Source organism: Dromaius novaehollandiae, chromosome 1 (assembly GCF_036370855.1).
Source record: "Dromaius novaehollandiae isolate bDroNov1 chromosome 1, bDroNov1.hap1, whole genome shotgun sequence".
In the NCBI taxonomy this organism is placed as follows: Eukaryota; Metazoa; Chordata; class Aves; order Casuariiformes; family Dromaiidae; genus Dromaius; species Dromaius novaehollandiae.
The window spans coordinates 69,263,867-69,282,852 of record NC_088098.1 but is presented as its reverse complement, the minus strand read 5'-3'; the positions used below and the strand labels follow the sequence as shown (position 1 = coordinate 69,282,852).

At 41.1% G+C, this 18,986-nt stretch overlaps 1 protein-coding gene across 6 annotated transcripts in view; it reads right to left on the bottom strand.

Annotated features, from left to right (window-relative positions):
* Positions 1-18,986, bottom strand: part of PDE3A (phosphodiesterase 3A) — a 259,714-nt gene that overhangs the window by 88,872 nt on the left and 151,856 nt on the right. For 5 of the 6 annotated variants that reach the window (XM_064515780.1, XM_064515783.1, XM_026092700.2 and 2 more), the window contains exon 2: positions 14,839-14,889. The exons of the other annotated variant lie outside the window; for it this stretch is intronic. In XM_064515780.1, the coding sequence (XP_064371850.1) occupies positions 14,839-14,889 (51 nt within the window). The remainder of the gene's footprint in view (positions 1-14,838; positions 14,890-18,986) is intronic. 6 annotated transcript variants of the gene reach the window in all.

Genomic DNA, 18,986 nt, shown 5'->3' with positions numbered 1-18,986 from the left:
CACCAAAAGCAGGTTGCTCAGGACTGTGTTCCATTAGGTTTTGAATATCTCCAAGGTCAGAGACTCCACAACCTCTCTGCACCCCTGCTCCAGTGTTTGACCACCCACACAGTAAAAAAGCTGTTTCTTATGTTAAATGGAATTTCTCGTATTTCAGTTTGTGCCCGTTGCACCTTGTCCTGTCACTGGATACCATCAAGCTTCTTTACATCAGGTATTTATAATATCCCCCCAGCCTCTCTTCCCCAGGCTAAACAGTGTACTTGAAAGAAAACTTCAAATTATTTGTCTCTCTCTGTCTCTCCTCTGTCTCTCTCTCTGTATATCTCTCTGCCTCTCCTCCAGTCCCTTAATCATCTCTGTGTCCCTTTGCTGGATTCCCTCCTGTATGTCCATCTCTCTCTTGTACTGGGGAGCCCAGAACTGGACACAGCACTCCAGATGTGGCCTCACCAGAGCTAAGCAGAGTGGAAGGAAGGATCACCTCCCTTGACCTGTTGGCCTTCTTTGATGCAAAGGCACATTGCTGGCTCATGGTCAACTTGTTGTTCACCAGGAGCCCCAGGTCTTTCTCTGTTACACTGCTTTCCAGCCTGTCCTGGAGCATGGGGTCATTCCTCCCCAGGTGCAGGACTTGACATTTCCCTTTGCTAAACTTCATGAGGGTCCTGTCAGCCCATTTCTCCAGCCTGTTAGGGTCCCTCTGAATGGCAGCGCAACCATCTGGTGTTTCAGGCACTCCTCGTTTTGTATCATCTGCAAACTTGCTGAGGGTGCACTGTGTCTCATCATCTGGGTCATTGATGAACATACCTTTTTCATGTTGAAAAAAAATTTACTTTTTGCAGTAAAATAACTGATCCCTCTAGGGACTTTCTGCTCACCATAACAATTAGTTTTTTAAAGCCATGCATAAAGCCCAATAACTCAACAATTATGAACTCTAGATTCAGGCCTGATAATCTCCAGACTTCCTTTATGGACTGCAAGAATTCATACTGCTCTTGTAACACTCAAGGTTATTCAGGAATTGAAAATTGAGCAATGCAGACCTATTACACAATGAACCTTTGATCTGTAAAATACAACCCAACATGAAATTTTCTTTTTTATGACTTGACTTTAAGATTTACTCCAGTGCTGGCTTATTCAAAAATCTCATGTGGCTGCTCCAATAATTCATTTTGAAATTTTGAACACTGATCCATCAGACACAGAACAAAACTATGGCTCACTACTAAAGTCAAGCAGAAAAAGAACATCTGGTGTTGAGAACAGAGCTGATCAGCTGTGATCTTTTCCACTGGGAAACGCATAAAATGCGCTACTAGAGAGTTCAGCATCTCTTCCTGTAAGGAAGGAACAATAGGAAACACTTTCACTTATTTATTCTTCTTTAAAACTATCCCAGAGAGCAGCAATTACAGTATAAATGTCTTCCCCAGTATGGACATAAAACAGAGGAAAAAAAATTAAAACACTTTTAATAAAAATGCTTTTAAACTCGCGTTTCCATTATAGAGTGAAATCAGGCAGTTCATTGCTTCCTTGTTATTGAAGACATCTTCCGACAGCAAAAGGACTGCTACATTATGGAAACTCTGTAAGGAAGGTTGGAGCAACCCACATCCTCTAGCAGTGCTATTATTAACATACCAGTGGAAACGTCCTGGCTGAAGACTGGGTATAATCACTGTTCAGAAAGGAATTAAGTACATTAATCATGTTCATTCTGTAACTGGGTTCATCTCTGTAAACAGGAAGCCAGACAAATTGTAATGATTGTGCTCAATACTTTGCCTGGAAAGGCTACAAATACCTGAAACACATAGAAGCAATACGTGAAGTTTAAGATGTTATTGGAAACAAAAAAGAACACCTTGTGGCACCTCCCTCAGCTTTTAATAGTTGGGAGGAGCTGAAGTTTGACCTTTCATCCTCTCACAATCCACAAATCTACATAATTTTATACTGTGAGTTTTGTTTAATACCAGGAAGCTAGCTATATTGCCCATTATTAAGTTGGCCATTACTTCCCTTCATAAGACCCTGCTTTCAGTTGCTTATACTTTTTGCCAAGCTTTAAACATTTGCACTGAAGTTTTCCTTGCAAGCCTTAGCCTGAATTTGGAAAATTTTATCCAGTACAGTCATTTCCAGAAGACTGAGACACTGTTTTGCTCATCATTAACTACTAACCTCTTTGGGAGGCACCAGTGTGGACTCAGAACATTCTCAGTGTTGTTTTTATTTCAGGGATTGGCATATGGATGCCCGAATTTTGGCAACTGGAAGAATTTGCAAGTCTTTGGAAACTCGTGGATTGGTTGTGCCAAAGCTGAGGACTCAGATTTCAGTAGATTAAACTCTCTGAAAATCTACACGTGCTTAGCATCCTCCAGCCACAGGATTTTGCCCACAATTGCATTTCTGTAGTGCGAGGGACCAGGACAAGATTGTGTATAGATACTTAAAAGTAGCCAGCAACTTTAGCTGTCAGATGTCAATACATTTCAAACCTCTAAAACAAACAGGCAAATAGAACTTCTGCACCATACAATTTTTCTAACAGTTTACAAATGAAAAACTGAAAATGGAAAAACACACACAAAAAGAATTTCTTGGCCAATGCCTGGTTACGATGGCTTTTAACCAGAAGATCATACCCTGCTATAGCCTCTGAACTACTTCAGAGGGATCTACAAAGAAGCAACTGAGATGTACAAGCTGCTGCCTGCAAACTTACATGGCATAAAAAATAGGGATCTGAAAATAAAAACATGTTGAAAACCCCTGAGTCAGAAAGATGCAATGTGGTGATAAGGGAAATGCAGGGAGATGAGGGAGTCTTCAGGAGCATCCCAGAGAGGAAAAGATTCACTCTCTATGCCCCAGCTGAGGACAGTCCAGAGTCTCATCCTCTCAATTCAATTGCCATAATCAATCTATATCTACCTCACAAAAGTGGATACAGGCTGTCCATTGTAAGGCAACGCTTCAGAAAAAAAAAGACAGCCTGTCAGCTTGTTCCACTATCTCTCCTTTTCAAAATACTGAGTCAAATGTCATGCTTCTTAACTGCTTCATTTCTGAACTGCACTGAACAACTGCATGAACTGCTGCGTAGCAACGATCCTTTAAACTGCAGCCTTTGTCAAATGGGAACATGCTTTCTTGCTCACCTTTAACTCAATAAAGTAAAATACAACTTAAGTGGAGTATCGTCAGCAAGCTGCTCTTCCAGAGAACTGGATTTGCTGATGGGTAGCAAGAGGCTGCCCTGGAAACACAGGAGGATTAGCAAGAGAGAGAGAGAGATTTTTCAGGAAAGGCAATATGTATGGAAATTTGTGTCGAGCTCCTGCTTAGCTATGAAGAATTAAGACATAACGATGCTACTGAGTCTTAAGAAGAGGTATGCCACAACCAAGCTGCCAATCTACTCCTCCTGTCCCACCGCCAATCATCTTGGGATAGAGAAGTTGACTGAGAAGGTGATTCAGAGAGTGGCTGACGCCATTTAGAAGGTTTTTCTCCATGCTACAAGCCATGGATATGGGAGGTTGCAGGTTTCCTTGCATCATCCATGTCACAGCCACCTGTGAGACATATCCTGTCCATTGTCCTCTCAGATTCCAGCCTCTCCCAGCTCTACATCAGCAGTAAGAGGAACTTCTCTGTCACACTCCAGGCTCCTGTGAATCATTAAGGACATTTTAAGGCTATCTGCCAGCATGAAAGGATGTACAGTGCCAAGATTTTCCATAGCTTTTGCCGGGTCAAAGCTATGCACTAAAACAAGTATATTTCTGGAGCTGATCCCATTCAAATCAGATGTTCTTGTACTTGAGGAACACTGTCTCCCTGGCTTAAAGGCACAACCTGACAGCCCTGACCATCTGCAGAACCCCTCTGATCATCACTGGTCATCTGCTGGATGGTGGGAGTGGCACATCGGAAAACAAGAGCTGTCCTTCAGATGCCAAGCTCATTACCACCCCACTTCCCTTCTGCACCTTTGTTAGAGCAGTGGGGTAGAAAGCCTGGGGGACAAACAGAAATGAACCCACAGTGCCTGTGCCTCAACTGCTCATCTCTAAGAACAAACAAGGCCAAATCTGAGGCAGATTATTTCTCTGAGATAGCTTTCTGCATTATATTATTCATCTGCTGCATTAGAAAGCAAGGAAGTATTTTATAGATCACTTCTTGATCACAATCTTAGCTTTCTGCACCTTGCCTGCTGCACAAGAGCAACCCTCCTCCCCCAGCACCAGCTCCATATTCCCATCAACCCACAGCCCTCCCATGAGGTCTCTTTCTCATAACATCCTAAGCTCCACAAGTCTTTACTCTGCCATAAACGCTAATGAAAACTTGTCTGCTGAATGAAAGGATAATGTAAGGCTTTATTAACAATGAATAGCTGTGGAAAACCCCAAAAACATACTTACAGGAAACAAATTTTTTGAACTGTTTTCAGGTATGGTAAGAGGGATGGGGTTAGATAAAAGGATTGCTGTTGTGACATATCCTAGCAGAAACTCTGCTTCAGGCAAGCCATCGGTGGCCTGCTATGGTATTCTCAAAGGGCCTTTCTGAGGTGGGGGCGTGGGGGTGGGGTGGGGTGGGGGAGAGATGAGCTGTGAATAAAAAGGCTATAAAACCTGGCTGCCTGGAGTCCAAACAAGCTGGAGCCACAAGGGGAGCTAGGGGCTTTTGCTGAGCTCTGTAGTTACTTGCGCTGCTGCTCCTGCTGACTTGATGGCCTGCTGGCACGCGCTCCTTCTAACTAGGTGCAACGATACGAGGTAATGTATCACCCCTACCTTGGCTTGTGTTGCTCCTCCACGTGTGTGTGTGTTTGTGTGGCCGTGGTGGTGCCCTGGCCAGCGTGGTTCTGAACACGTGGCTTCACCTGCCTTGGAGACAGGTTGTGCGAAAGCAATAATCAGGCATAACCCACCAGGCACTTGCAAGGAAAAGGAACTTCTCAGCTCCAGCTGACCCTGGCTCTATCATACACCTTTTCCGGATCCTTAGGGAAGCTGTGAGCCAAGGAGACCTACAGAAGCCCACATCTGCTGCTCTGTGGCCTCCTCAGTCATAACAATTGCTTCATCCCCTTCTCTGTGAAGAGGTTAAGGACCCTTGCACAGAAAGGAGGCACATACACAGAATCCCCTATGCTTTAAAATTTTTATCCAGGTCCCAAAAGAAGATAGGAGGTGCAGGGAATGCAAGTGCCCTGCCATCTGGTACTGTCCTGGACCTGCTTGTAAGCAAACTTCAGCCATGTCTCTCCCCTAAGGCAAGCACCCGTACTGATGCATTTGTATACGCTGTTATTTCTTGGGCACCCAAGAAGTGCTGCCTTGCAGAGGCACAGTACCTCTCCCCAGCTTCAGCCAGGATCCCAACAAACGGCACCCCAGACACACACTTCCTCAGCACAAGTTTCCTGATGAAGCTGGCTCTGGCCAAAGACAATCGGCAGTGCCATACTGCTGTTGACCTACCAGATGTAAAGGCTGTTGGAGAGCAAGCAAAGAAAGGTCTGAATCTCACAGGCATCTGAGCGAAAGATAAAACACCGGGGCTCCAGCCTTCTCATAAAGATAGTAGGGATGCCTATGGGTTATGAGTGAGGAGCATTCAGAGCAGAATGAGAGCAAGACATGACTAGCAAAAAGGTCTGTGACTGAATGAGCCATTAATCCTAGAGCGAAGTGAACACACAGTTTCCAATCCAGACAAAATGAACTTCTTCCATTTTCTTTTAAAATAGCTTTTCTCTAGCAGAATGACTTCATACATGTCATCATGCAGCCACCACATTCCCAATCTCATATGAAGCTCTCTTTCTCTCTCTCAAAAATAAAATAATTGTCCAAAAACCTTGCATTTATCATTTCATGGAGTTATGACCCAAGTCATATTCAGATCAATTTATATGCTGTTTAACACCCTGTATGGGTTGTAGGCTATGGAAATTTCTCCTGTGTACTGGATCAGTGGTAAGAACTGGATACTAAGCCTTACATGCAAACTGCCTTAGGCATATCTGTGCTGTAAATCACTGGCAGGTGAGAGCGAGGCTTCACTTCCTGGGATTTACACAAATCCATCAAAATCTAAACTGGTGACTTAAGAGTACAGAAAGTATTACTATTATTTATAATGCTGTAAGCGTGCATTTTTTAGTGCATTTCAGTGTATTATTGATGATGTTGCTTACCTGCACAGTAGATCCCTTTGAACTATTTACAGCTATATAAACCTATATATCAATTATTGGTTTCATAGTGCCATACAAACTCAGTTTCTGCTTTTAAATTCACAGTCAGCAATGAGAGACAATCTCATTAGAAGTTTACATCATGGACTAATGTGTGAAGAATTCCCGTTCTTCTCTTTTTAGGACAGGTACATAATCCAACTTTTGCTCAAAGATTATGGCTCATGAAGTCTACAGGGAATTTCAGGCAGGGGGAAATACTCAACATCCTTATGGCAAATATTTAACACCTCATCACCTTTGGCTCATTCCGTTACCACAGCATTTTAAACACGTCCGTTCAGTGAAATCATTCTGTGTTGCAGCTAGCAGGGACAAAAAATTGAGATCCGTCCAGAAAACAAGATCCTCAGACACATACACCAAATAAAACCGTCAGTCAGAACATTTCCCCCCAAAACCCTTACTGAAACTCCAAGCTTAGCAGCTTTTAAATTTATTTTCCAAGGCAGAAGACTTTCAGGCAATCCTAACTGCTGGATGGGTAAGAAAGAAAAACATTCCTAAATTCTTTCCTTAGCTCTATAAAGGTACTTCCCTACTGAAATTAATGAGAGATGTACAATTATGCAAGATTCAAGTGCTAATAGATCCTGTTGTTTGTTGAATAGAGGCTAATGCATAATAAATAATTCATCATCATTCTTCTTAAATTTACGAATGAAAAATGCCCACAAGATCAGGCCATCCCAGATATAAAAATGTAGAGCTAAGTAAGACATTTCTCATCAGCTGAAACTCAAAAGGTCTAATTCAGGGTTCCAACTCAAACCCACTTTCTTCATTCTTATACACACACAAAAAGCAAAACAACCAACCAAAAATCCATTTGAATATCAGACCCTGGAAACCACAGAAACTTCTGTGATGCAACATTTGCAGCATCTTAAAAGATCAAAAAACGAATAAAATAAAATAACCCCCCAAACCCAGTGCTGTCTATATGTGTCATAACTACTCATGGCTTTTCTCTCTCCCTACTTCTCAGCCTGCTCACCCTTGCCTTTCCTAAATGGTTCTGGGTTTCACTCAATTTGATGTAAGACATGTAGGATGGGGAATAAAAATCACTGGATGTCTTTCAGAAGATACTCAGTATGTTCAAATACAACATCAGACTTCTCAGTGAAGTTATGGGCTCCCATATCTTTAGAAGTCAGACATGCCATATTATTTGAAACTAGAAATGAGATCAAAGCAAAAAACACACTTTCAGAATTCCATCTTTTTTTCTCCCTTGGTCTTCTACAAAAAGTGATAATACAGTTAGATCATTTTGGAGGGTTTTTGGCATCAGTTAACATAAATATCTCTTATCTCATCTGAACAGAGAAAAAATCTACAATGTTATTAGCTACTTACCTATCAAAATGTATCTTCATTTCTTCAAGCTTAGCCCAGACCATAATAATAATAAGCTAGTGCATCCCTCTAAGGACCGGATAATTAATTTACCTGAAAAGGCAGAGCTATTATTTTTGTATGATGAAGTTGCCTCTCCCTCCATGGTCCTGACCTTGTGCAGTAATTGCATTTTCCTACAGCCAAAGCCCTGTTGACCAAGGGGGAGGCTCCTGCCGTGCGTGAGAGCCAGCATTGCGACCCCCTTCAAACTCTGCCACCCAGCCATGCAAACGGAGTAACAAGAACAGCCAGAAATGTTGGTGGGTTTGAAACTGAACGTCATCCTCCTCCCTTAGGTTACCTTCAATAAACCCTTACAGATACACACTACACTCAAGCCAATACGGGCATCATTTACCGAGTGTCACTTGCCCCAGAGTGGTAGGTCAGTCAGGAAAATTTCCTGTTCTCTTTTAAAACTGTTCAGAGACATTCAGGGGTTGAGACAACAGGACAATGGAAAAGATACATACATAGCTCAGTGAGATCACACAGATCTAACATCTAGCTAAGGGATATTAATTTTTTCGATACATCATAGCAGAACAGAGTATGATGCAATGCAAATATCAGGGTTGGAGTGCTTAAAAGGAAACACAGGAAAAGTGAAATGGTTAACAATCAAAATACAATGCTATGGATCACTTGCTGGTCAAATACTTGATTGTAATGAGTCAAGAATCTGCATTTGTGTCAGAGTAAGAAGAAACCCAAGAGGCTGAAATGACACTCGCCTCCCTACACCCTAGCAGAAACAAACGACAGATGACTCATTCGATAACAGAACATTTATTTACCGCTCTTCTACCAGGAGATTTGAGAATGCCTGATTGAATTGGATCAATTCCGATTCAAGATAATGCTTTACTAATTTTATTTTGCATTACCAGAAACCCCGATTCCTTTGTAATTTAGTATTTCAGTTAGTTCAAATCATAGCAAATCAAAGCAGAGTAGAAGCATAACCTAGGTCTCTATCCAGGAAAAAAAAAATTCTGAGAGAAGGCTTTTAAAATCTGGTATTCAAAGGTGTAGCAAATTTATAAGGTTGGAGGTCTAAATTAGGCAAAGTCAAAGGAGAAGGCATTATATTAAAAAGAGAGAATACTTAACAGCTGGAACAACTTTTATAGAGCATATGGTGGACTATCATTTGCTTGAAGCCTATAAATTAAGTCTGGATATATTTCTGGAAGGAATATTCTTATTTAACCAGAAAACACAAGCCTGCTGCAAAGATTACAACATGACTAGTGTTATGTTTGTGAGCTCTAGAAGACCTCAGTGGTCCAATTTGGCTTTAAAATCTACAGCTCTATAAACTATGGCACATATTTTGCCAACAACCCCCCCTTCCTCAAAGAAAAAGAGTACAGAAGGACCCTTCTGAACCCTGAAAAGTATTTAGGTATTACATCTTTATTTCCACTTAAGAAATGGAATTTTCTCACAAATTGCTGCCTTCCCATCGGTAAAGGCGTCCCAAGATGTACTTCATAGTCAGCCTCTCAATAAATACAAAGCTGAGTTGGAACATGCAATAAGCTACTACCTCCACTTCCTTTTCTAGAGTTTCTTCTTTTACTGTCTTTACATCCTGAGTAAGATAATGAAATAATTTCAGAGAATCTCAGAGTGCCTGGAGCAAGGAATGTACCAATTGTATTCCCACCCATGACATTTTAGTCCCACTTATGGTGATGATACTTGCTCCAAACAGCATGCCATAATTTTTACATTACGTCTGGTATGTCTCGCTTAGCTCCGCTGTACTGTCTTCGTTGTTAACGTACTTGAAATGAAGCATCAACGAAGACGAAGCTGAAAAAGCTGAGGTTCTGCCAATGCATTACATCTACTTGTAATCAGTGATTTCATACATACGAGATACAAAATGCAACAAAGACATGCACAGAGGAACCCATCAGCAGTAGACTACTTTTCCTTAGCCGATCAGTTTAAAATACACCTAATACACATCTTTTTTTTAATTCAGCCTTTAGCAAAAGTCTCATTTTTGAGAGAGAGACAGATTCTGTCTGTTACTTAACTCTACATTCATGGACTGCAGTGGTACCTCCACATTCATAACCACATGCCCTTGCAAAATCACCTTTACATGCATTTTTGCACTATTCATCATGGAGACTACAGGTAATGGTCAACTGGCTTTCATTGTATTAAAAGAACTCAAGCAAGCACAATTCAATCACTGCAAATATGTTCACCATGGCATCGCGAGGGAACGCAGTTACACAACAGCTTCACCAGAGCACCATACCTGGTCAGTAACGGGAATTGACTCCCATCTACGCTTCAGCAAGTACAGAGATTTCCGGCTCATGGTTTTGAATCTGCTCGAGAGGTTTCTCCTACTCAAGCAAAAGGTTTTTTTCCCCACACCAGTGACAAGAGCCTTATTTCTGATTCTTTTGTTTCATTGCTGTAAACGGCAGAGCTCCCAGGCGTATGGAAGTTTTGCGTGCTGCAAGGTTGAGACCGGTCTTGCCCAAGTTCCTTCGGTTTTGTGAAAGCGTCTGTCTCCTCAGAGTGCCATGGCAAGCGGAGCCGGGAGAGACAGTGAAAAGCCTGGCGTTCGCTGACGAATTACCTCACAGAAGCATGAAGTAGGTAGACAACACCAGACGCACGCACTCTGAAAATAGCTGTTGCTTAGGAACTGGAGGGGTAAAACGCAGCACCTCAGATATATATATAATTGAAAGCTTTTATATCTAAAGAGAATTAAGAGCACCGGACTTGTCTGCTTCTCTCCCAACTATCATCGTTTTGTAATGTTGAAAGATCGCTCGATTCCACAGCATCCTGGTGTTATGCCTACATCTTCAACAAGCCAAACAAGGCTTGATGACAGCAGCAGGGTCAGAGCAACAAATAATTCCCACGCATTCAATGTCCCCCGTAAAAATGCGTGCACATAAAGCGTATTGCTGCTCTCACCTGAAATATTTCAGCAGTAACAAGTATTATGCTTTCTGAGAATTATTAAAATAGTATGCATATTTTGTCTGCAGAGGGATAATATGTCAAGGATTAATTCCACCAATCACATTGTCTTACAGTATATTAGAAATAAGTATGGCTATTTTCCCCTCATGTGAGTGAGATAATGTTGTCTAATAGACTGCAGGTGTGCATTCGAGAGAGAGATTTCTTTAGGTGGGTTAAACATCCAGGAATTTCTTGAACTTAGAACCCTAATTTTGAAGTTTCATGCCTAAATCTTAATTTATATTAATTTGAAATGTTAGGCATGGAACATAACAAAATCCAATTCATGCTCTCTGCATGATATCCAATCCAGAGAGTAAGTTCTGGGCACTAAACACTTTCAGTAGAAAGTGTTACCTTCAGAGATCAAAAAAAAGATCGGTAGCCAGGAACTCATCTGCTTTTTGCAAGGCAAACCTAGAATTCCCTCTAATTACAGCAGCTTTAATAGTAAAATTATTCTAAAAGAAGAGGAATTCTAAAAGATACATACATATATATGTGTGTGCAAATATAAAATAGGGGAATGAGGTGCTGGTGTGGAAGTCAGGAGCAAGTTACATATTGTAAAGTCAGCTTTTTACTTGTCCCATTTACATTCTATTGAATCACAGATGCACATCAGGAGACAGACTCCTGTGAGCAGGAATTCCCATAAGGTGAGGTGTATTTTATTTGACATCCAGCACTACCCATAACTACTTCATCTTGCATTTAACTCCCACAAGTAGAAAAGGAATACATTTTCTGAGTAGGCCATTAAGAAGTATGACATGCAATGTAATAGTTTCCTCTCACGTTTCAAACACGAACCATAGAAAATCTCCTAATTCTTTAAAAAAATCTGGCAGAATTAGAGTGTTGTTTAATAAGACTTGGTAAAATAATTTTATGAGTTTAAATGTGGATTTTAGTTTTATATTATGGCAAACCAATGGTTCCACTGTCTTTCCTTTCAAATGACATCGCTAACTTTCACACACACGGGCAGAAGGGTGACTTCCTAAAATCCAGCTTCACATTTTCTTCTTTTTATTCCATAAGAATTAAAAGACTATGGAAGATTAATAAGTTGGCTCATGCTAACACATGCTTTAAACTCCTTTCTTCTGTCTTGCTGTGCGTCTGAGCAGCACGGGCCACCACTGGCCAGAAGAGACCTCTCTGTCCACCTCCCCGTTCCTCTCCTGGAGGAAAACCCCACAGACGCAGGGAAATACCATAAGCAACTGCACAGCAGAGCCCATAGGCATTGGCCAGTCCATCTGTGAACCACTGACACATCATATTTGAAGGAGCAAGGTACCTAAGTAATTACTCTTTATTGTTCTTTGTTAATCTTTATTATTTAATAACCTCTATATTAAACGTGACTTTGTAACAAAGGGTACTTTCATTAAGGACACGAACTGGCAATAACACAACTGAATAAGGATAAAATACTTCTTTTCGATTACATGCCAAAATAGGATCCTTCTAAACGTCTTCTAACCTTTCAAGCAAATAATGAAGTTAGGTTTAACACCCTTCCTATTAAAGGTAATTCTGACAGCAATGTAGAAGACAGTCTGAAGACCCAGTCCTTCTCTAGGCTACACTGCAATAAGCCAGGCTTGTTCTCCTATCCCTTATGAAACTTGTCTTCCTTGTTTCTTGCAACTGGGCACTAGGATAGCCCATGGTACTCTGAGAGTTTGGGTCATTTTCTTTTCCCACCCTATTCAAGATCCCTTAACATTTCTGTGATATATACTGATTGTTAGTTTTACAAGGTTCTTCCAAGATTTATAATGTTTTGTTTCCTAGAAGCTTTGCAGAGCATCTAACACATGGTGTAAATGAAATAAAAGAGTGCCCAGAGGATGAGCTCGATTGAAGCTATGCGACCTTCTTTTAAATGGATTCAGGAGGAAATACCACGGTGCTCTATCAGGGAGACCATCTATGTAGGCAGGTTTTCTCCTGTTTTGAAGGAATGGACTCAATAAACTGAACATTTTCCTCACTCGGGGTATTTTTGCTTACTTCATTAAAACAACACCAAAATAAAAAGATAGTCTGCCTATGAAAAAACATAATCATCATCAGCAGTTTTCTACCTGAAAATATGAAACAGAGTTGTTTAGAATAATGCCTTTAAAAATACGACATTATTCTTCAGGAACAGTTCAAACTACTACAGGTGACCTGTAGAAAATTCTAAAGAACTTCACACTCCTCCTTTTTTTAATAAAAAGGGGGTGGAGGAATATCTGAACTGTCACAGAGGATAGGAACAAAGCTGTTTTCAGCAAGATAGGGAAAACTTTCAAACTTATACAGAACTTTTTGCTCATAAATATCTCCCTTTTCACCCCTACTGAAACCCAGAGAACTCCATCTATACGTGCTTAGTAACCACTTATCTCATTTTTCCACTGCACAGCATATCCCTAACAGTGCTCAACAAACAATTTCACTTGGACTCCATATAGATGGCATTTGCAAGAACTGACTGAATGCCCGGGTGACCTCTTCCTTTGAAATTAGGCCATGCCATACAAATCCTCTTTATTCGCAGTAAGGTGCCAAAGAGAGAAACTAGGCAATATAATAAGTTCTGTAGAACTCTCCTTGGAAGAAATCATAGCCTCAATAGAAACAAATTATTAAAAAATTCTTCGGCAACAGTTTCATCCTCTACATTCATCCCTCACTTTTTCAGAAAACTCAAAAGGGATCTATTAAACAGCACAACCCCAATTTCCTGCAGCAAGATACCTTTTTCATAGTCAACTTGATCCATTTTACCTTTTAATTTAAAATCTATTTGGATGAGAGTCATACCGCTTATGTTCCACCCAAATCCCTTTCTCTGAAGTTTCTTATTGGCTGGCTCTAAACCTTCAAAAGTACCTAGCCAACAAAAAAAAACCCTTGAAGCATAGAGGCACATAGCCAAGAGGAAGCATTAGGCATGAGGACTTAGACAGGACTTAGGCCTCAGTCTCTGATGCAGCACCAGTGCAGAAATTCATATGCACTCAATTGAGCAGGCTCTAAGTATTTCATTGCCATAGGCAAAGCATTAGGACTGTGGGGCACGGGTCACAGCATATAAAAACATATCTATATTTTCGTATTCATACAAAAATCAGATGAAGATTTGCAGTAACGTTTGAATGATTTTAAAAAGTTTAGTCACCTTGAGAGTCACTGAAGTGACTACTTCCCCTCAACAATAGGGGTAGTTTAGAGGAGTCCAATTTACCTGCCACTCTTCAGGCCAGAAGAACACAATTCAATCAACCATTGCATCAGATGAAGAGAGATTACACATCAAAGAGTTCTCACTGATTTCTGAAATTCTTCAGTTTTCACCAAAAACTAGATTCCTTTCTCCCTCTTTTTTATTTTTTGAAAACAGATACTGTCATCTGAAAAATCAGGCCCGCAACCAAGATGATTTTGAAATAAGATGCAAGCAAAATCTTGGAAAACTTAGAAAAATTTGTAGAGTTCTGCAATGATAAGGACAAAGAAGCAAACAAAAGGGCAACTTAGAGAAGTGGTCTGGATTAAAATTAATGAATCTTAGATAAACAAAATAACTAGCAGCTTTCTATTTAACATATGCTATATTCTCATTTAAAAGGCTGGTATTCCAGTGATTTTGCAAGGGGGAGTATGAAGGATAGGCTAACAACTCCACACCAACTACCCCGCTCAAATCAAGGAGCAGGTAGCTTCATAGCAGAAGAACCTGTTTGTTATCAGTTTAGATTTAGATGCTTGTATTTGTACAAAAATCCTTCAGCTGAAGGAAAAAGTAAATCTAAAATACAGGGGCCCTAGTAATTTATTCATATAATTTCAACACCTGATGGGAGAGATGGTTTCTCAGTACATCTGAACCATCTTTATGCTAATGAAATAAATTTCTTTCTGTTGTATTACTCAACTCTGTTTGGATTATAGCTCAAAAAATTATATTAACCAAAGTTGTCATCATTTTCTGCTCTTTCCCTTTGGTTCTATCCCACATATATTAGTAAAATGAACAATTTTGCCATCTTCAAATGAGACGCTTGAATACCTCAAACTTATAAAGAGCCAAAAAGAAAGAAAAATCCAGAGGAACTGACCTGTGATCCCCTGGGTCCTCGCTTGTGGTCCCATTCAGAATGCCCCATGAGCTAAGAAAAAAAGAAAAGTAGAGGTAAGTGATAAATTGCATTGATTAGCTTTAAATGAAAGACATATGCTATTTTAGATGCATTACAGATTTTCTTTGAGAAACCAAGTTTGCTTTCACAGACTTTTTCACACATTTGTAGCTTCAGAATGAGGGGCAGAAGACTTTGGAATTATTACTTTAATTTTGTACCTCTACAGTCAGAGCCAAATCACACCTGTCATTACCATGAGTGTAACACTGTGCTCATGCCAATAAAATTCCCACTGGCATACATTCAAGTTTAGCCAAATGTTTCAAGATGATTTGGCAAAAGGAGAGCTGATGGATCAACTAGAAGATTATCAAAACCAGTGATCATTTAAATGGCAATACACGTCTTTATACCAGGCAAGGAAGTTAGTGACTGCCTTAATTCTATTGCACCACTGAATAATTCTAGAACTACTCGAAGTAATATAAAAGTAGATGTATGTCCTCTAAAGGAAAACAGGCAAAGGTTTAGATTACAACTGGTACAGAGGAAAATAGATGGTTTAGAGATGGCGGATTCCTGTGGAAATTAAGATTTGTGATGGCATACAGTTCCCTCACGTTAAACGGAAGACAAGCATTAACTACAGCCCAAGTTCAGCTCTCAAATGCTCTGCAAAACTCTTCGGCAAACTGCATTGTAAAAAGTGATCAGACGTGTGTGGGATCACGTAAATGGACCCCCCCAAAAAAAGCACTTTCTCCTTTTTCTACTGTGCTTCATAGCTGCACGCTAACAGTTTTGAACAGGTGCTCACTTTCCTCCCTTAAGCAACACACAAGTTACACACAGCCGCTCTTTCCACCTATGTTATGGTTGAGAAAAAATAAAGAGGCGAGATAATACCCAGTAGTTTTTATCATTGCTTTACATACGTGCAGGTCATGGGCAAATGTAAACTGCTGACACCAAAGCTGCTCTCAGACCTGCCTTGCACAGAGCTAAACCCCCTGGAAAACAGCAGTGAGTCCCTCAGCACAGCTAGAGTGGGGCACAAGCTGCGCCATACACAAGGCTGGGGCTGCAGTCCTGCCTCCGAGCGCTTTATTGACGTGTATTCCTGTCTAGGAGTTAACATTTGTACAGCTTCTCAGGGATCTCTGCTGTGTAATGCTTTTTCTTATTCATACCAGCACAGATTAATGCAAATGTAAGAATTTGATACTGAAACATGGGAGGATGAGTATGACATGTAATGACTTACAGTCATAATCATTTTTTTGTTCCTTCTTTTTTCTACGTTCTTTCCTAGAGGAAATGCCTTCTCCCAGGTCGGAGGCAGACAATGAGATTCACTATCTAGGCTTATTGTGGTTATTGTGGCATTTGCTCTAGAAACACTCATTCCAGGAGATGAAACACTCATTCAGAAGAGATGAAAACTACTTTGGAAAAGAAGAGGCAAAGCCACACACATCTCATATGAAATCTTATCTTCTCCATCAGCAATTCCTACATACCCTTTTCTTCTCTATGGGGCCCTTCATTTCTGTAAGTTATTACTTATGGTTGCCTTCCCTCACAAATGGAGACAAGCCACACACGCAGATCAGTACTCCAAGATCAGAAATGTCACCTAGTGTTTACCTGATGCAGCCCTACCACTGACCTTTTACTGAAGTTATTTTTCTTTTCCAGATACTGCTAGTGGAAACACTGGCTGTGCCAGGCTTCCCCGTTTGTTTCTCCATACTGCTACGCTTGCTCATTACTGTATTAAATGGAGCTTTGATGTTTATGAAAGCTGGCCTTGCAGTAAATAAAAAAGCTATGAAGAGATACGTCTACCAAAGGCTATGCGTTTCACATAACCGCGGCCAAAAGCCTTACATCTCTGCCTTCTCCTTATCTCCTGCAGCTCTGCACTAAGAAAACTTCTTCAATTTTACCTCCCTAGCCCCTACCATGGGTGGGAGGCAGTGCCCACTTTCTTAATTTGCTTGGCTGAAGAAAAATTAATTTAGCATGAGCCTGACCACCTGTTATTCCCAATATGCTCGAGGATATCTTTACCTACCCGGGAAATTATCAAAAAACATACCTGTCATTTCACACTTAAGAAAAGATGAATTGTTTTACAGGGCATACAGCCCACTGTGGGCTGTGGTTGCTGTGGTACTGCAGGCCCTACGGGCACTGGGCAGCACATACCATGCGCCCAAAACCAAGCGCGGCTAGAGCTCCCACTGATGGGCTTCCCATGCTCCCGCCCTCACCCAGTCCACAGTGTACTCGATAGCAGGGGGGTGCTTTGCTATTGCCACCAAAAATAAACCAGGCCTGGAGAGCAAACCTAGCCCTCCCAGCCTGGAGGGACACGCTGCTTGCCCGTACCGTTCCCCTTTGCCCCTGCCCGCCCGGTGCTTCGCAGCTCCTCTCCGAACTTTCTGGCCTCGGGAACCTTCTCCGCAGGTGCCGGGTCCCGTGGCTGGCTCTGCTCCCGTGCCGGGCGCCAACACAGCTGGGACGTCACAGCAGCACAGGCGAGCTCAAAGCTGTAATAACTAGTCCTTTCTCCACCTCTCAGTATTTAACTATTACGATCACATACTGAGCACGGGCCAAAGTCACCAATGAAGCAAGCAGTCATAAATGCATCGAGACCAATGGAGGAACCCTTGCATATTCTGGCAATGAATCTGGCACAATTTTATGAGCAAACTGCTAGCTCCTCATAGAGAATTACACAATCTGCATTTCATTTATTTTTTCTACAAACATGCCCTTGTGGAATCGGACGAGTTTGCGTTTTTGCTGCCGGATCCCTTGCCCCAGTGTAAAACAATTTCAACAACATTGTTCTTTCTTTGTGCCATACCTGTATGCTCTACTGAACTAACCCTCTGGTTGTTACCTGCCAAAATGGTGAACGAAAGAAGGCAAAAGAAAAGTCCTAGGATGAAAAGAGACCCTGTAAATTCTAGCCAGTTTTCGAGCATCACAGTAAAATGCACAACCCTATAAAGCCAATCTTTCCCTATTACTTTTATAACCTACAGAAACTTAATTGGCTTTAAAATGCATTTCTCCCTCACAAACTAGAAAGCTGTTTTTCATCTCATGCTAGCACATTCTTGCCCTATCTGCAATGGTGCACAGTAACAAAGGCGTGCAGGAGAGGAAATAAATAAAATAAATCATACCTGTACAAGGGCCTCGAGCTTTAAGATACAAATCAAAACTACTATACGAATAGAGCAGTTGTAGCAAATACTCTGCCAGGGCAACATCCTACAGAGGGACAATTACCCAGGTAGGATTCTGCCTACCTGAACAAGCCACACTATGCTAGATAACTTCTGAACCAGGGAAAAATTTTCTCTGAATGGACAAGTGGCAAGTGTTAGAGTATGACATGCAGAAAAGCAAAACAAGTATGCCTGACCATTGGACTACTCTGAAATCACAACACCCACAAGCCTTAGAGAAATCAAGAGATGAAAATAATATTTTTTTTAAATGGTCAGAAGTATACAGAATCCACATGAGTCTACTCTCAACCTTCTGAAATCATTACAATGGAAAGCATTATTTAATTGGCACATACATGAAAACGGAGACACAGACATAAGAGTGCACTTGGAAGTAAAGGGATTTATGTTTATTGCTAACAGAAGGGTTTGTTCCAGACCCCAGCACTCCTCCTAAAAACTACTAGGAACTGATTTGGTCCAGAGTCATTTTAAATGGCTGCATACCATCCAATTACTTTTCGTTTTTATTCTCACTGGTGAGGCTGCTGAGGCTAAGTATCTGAACAGCGGAAAAGGAAGGATAAAAACAAACTCATGCTCCCATATAACTTGCTTGCATATAGTCTATCTTGCTCAGAAGGAATGGATCTACTTTACATGTCATCTAAAACTGTCCTGGAAACGTAGCTCTGACAGTTTTAACACTTCTGGATGAAGGCAGCTTTCAGCAACAAGAAAACTCTTACATGTTCAGGAATGCATAAAAACACTGGCCTCGCTAAAGCCAACTGGCTCACTCTCCCCTACAAACTGACCAAGAGGTCTTGAGGGAAAGCCGCCTCTCTCCCTCCCCTGGCCCTACCGAACATA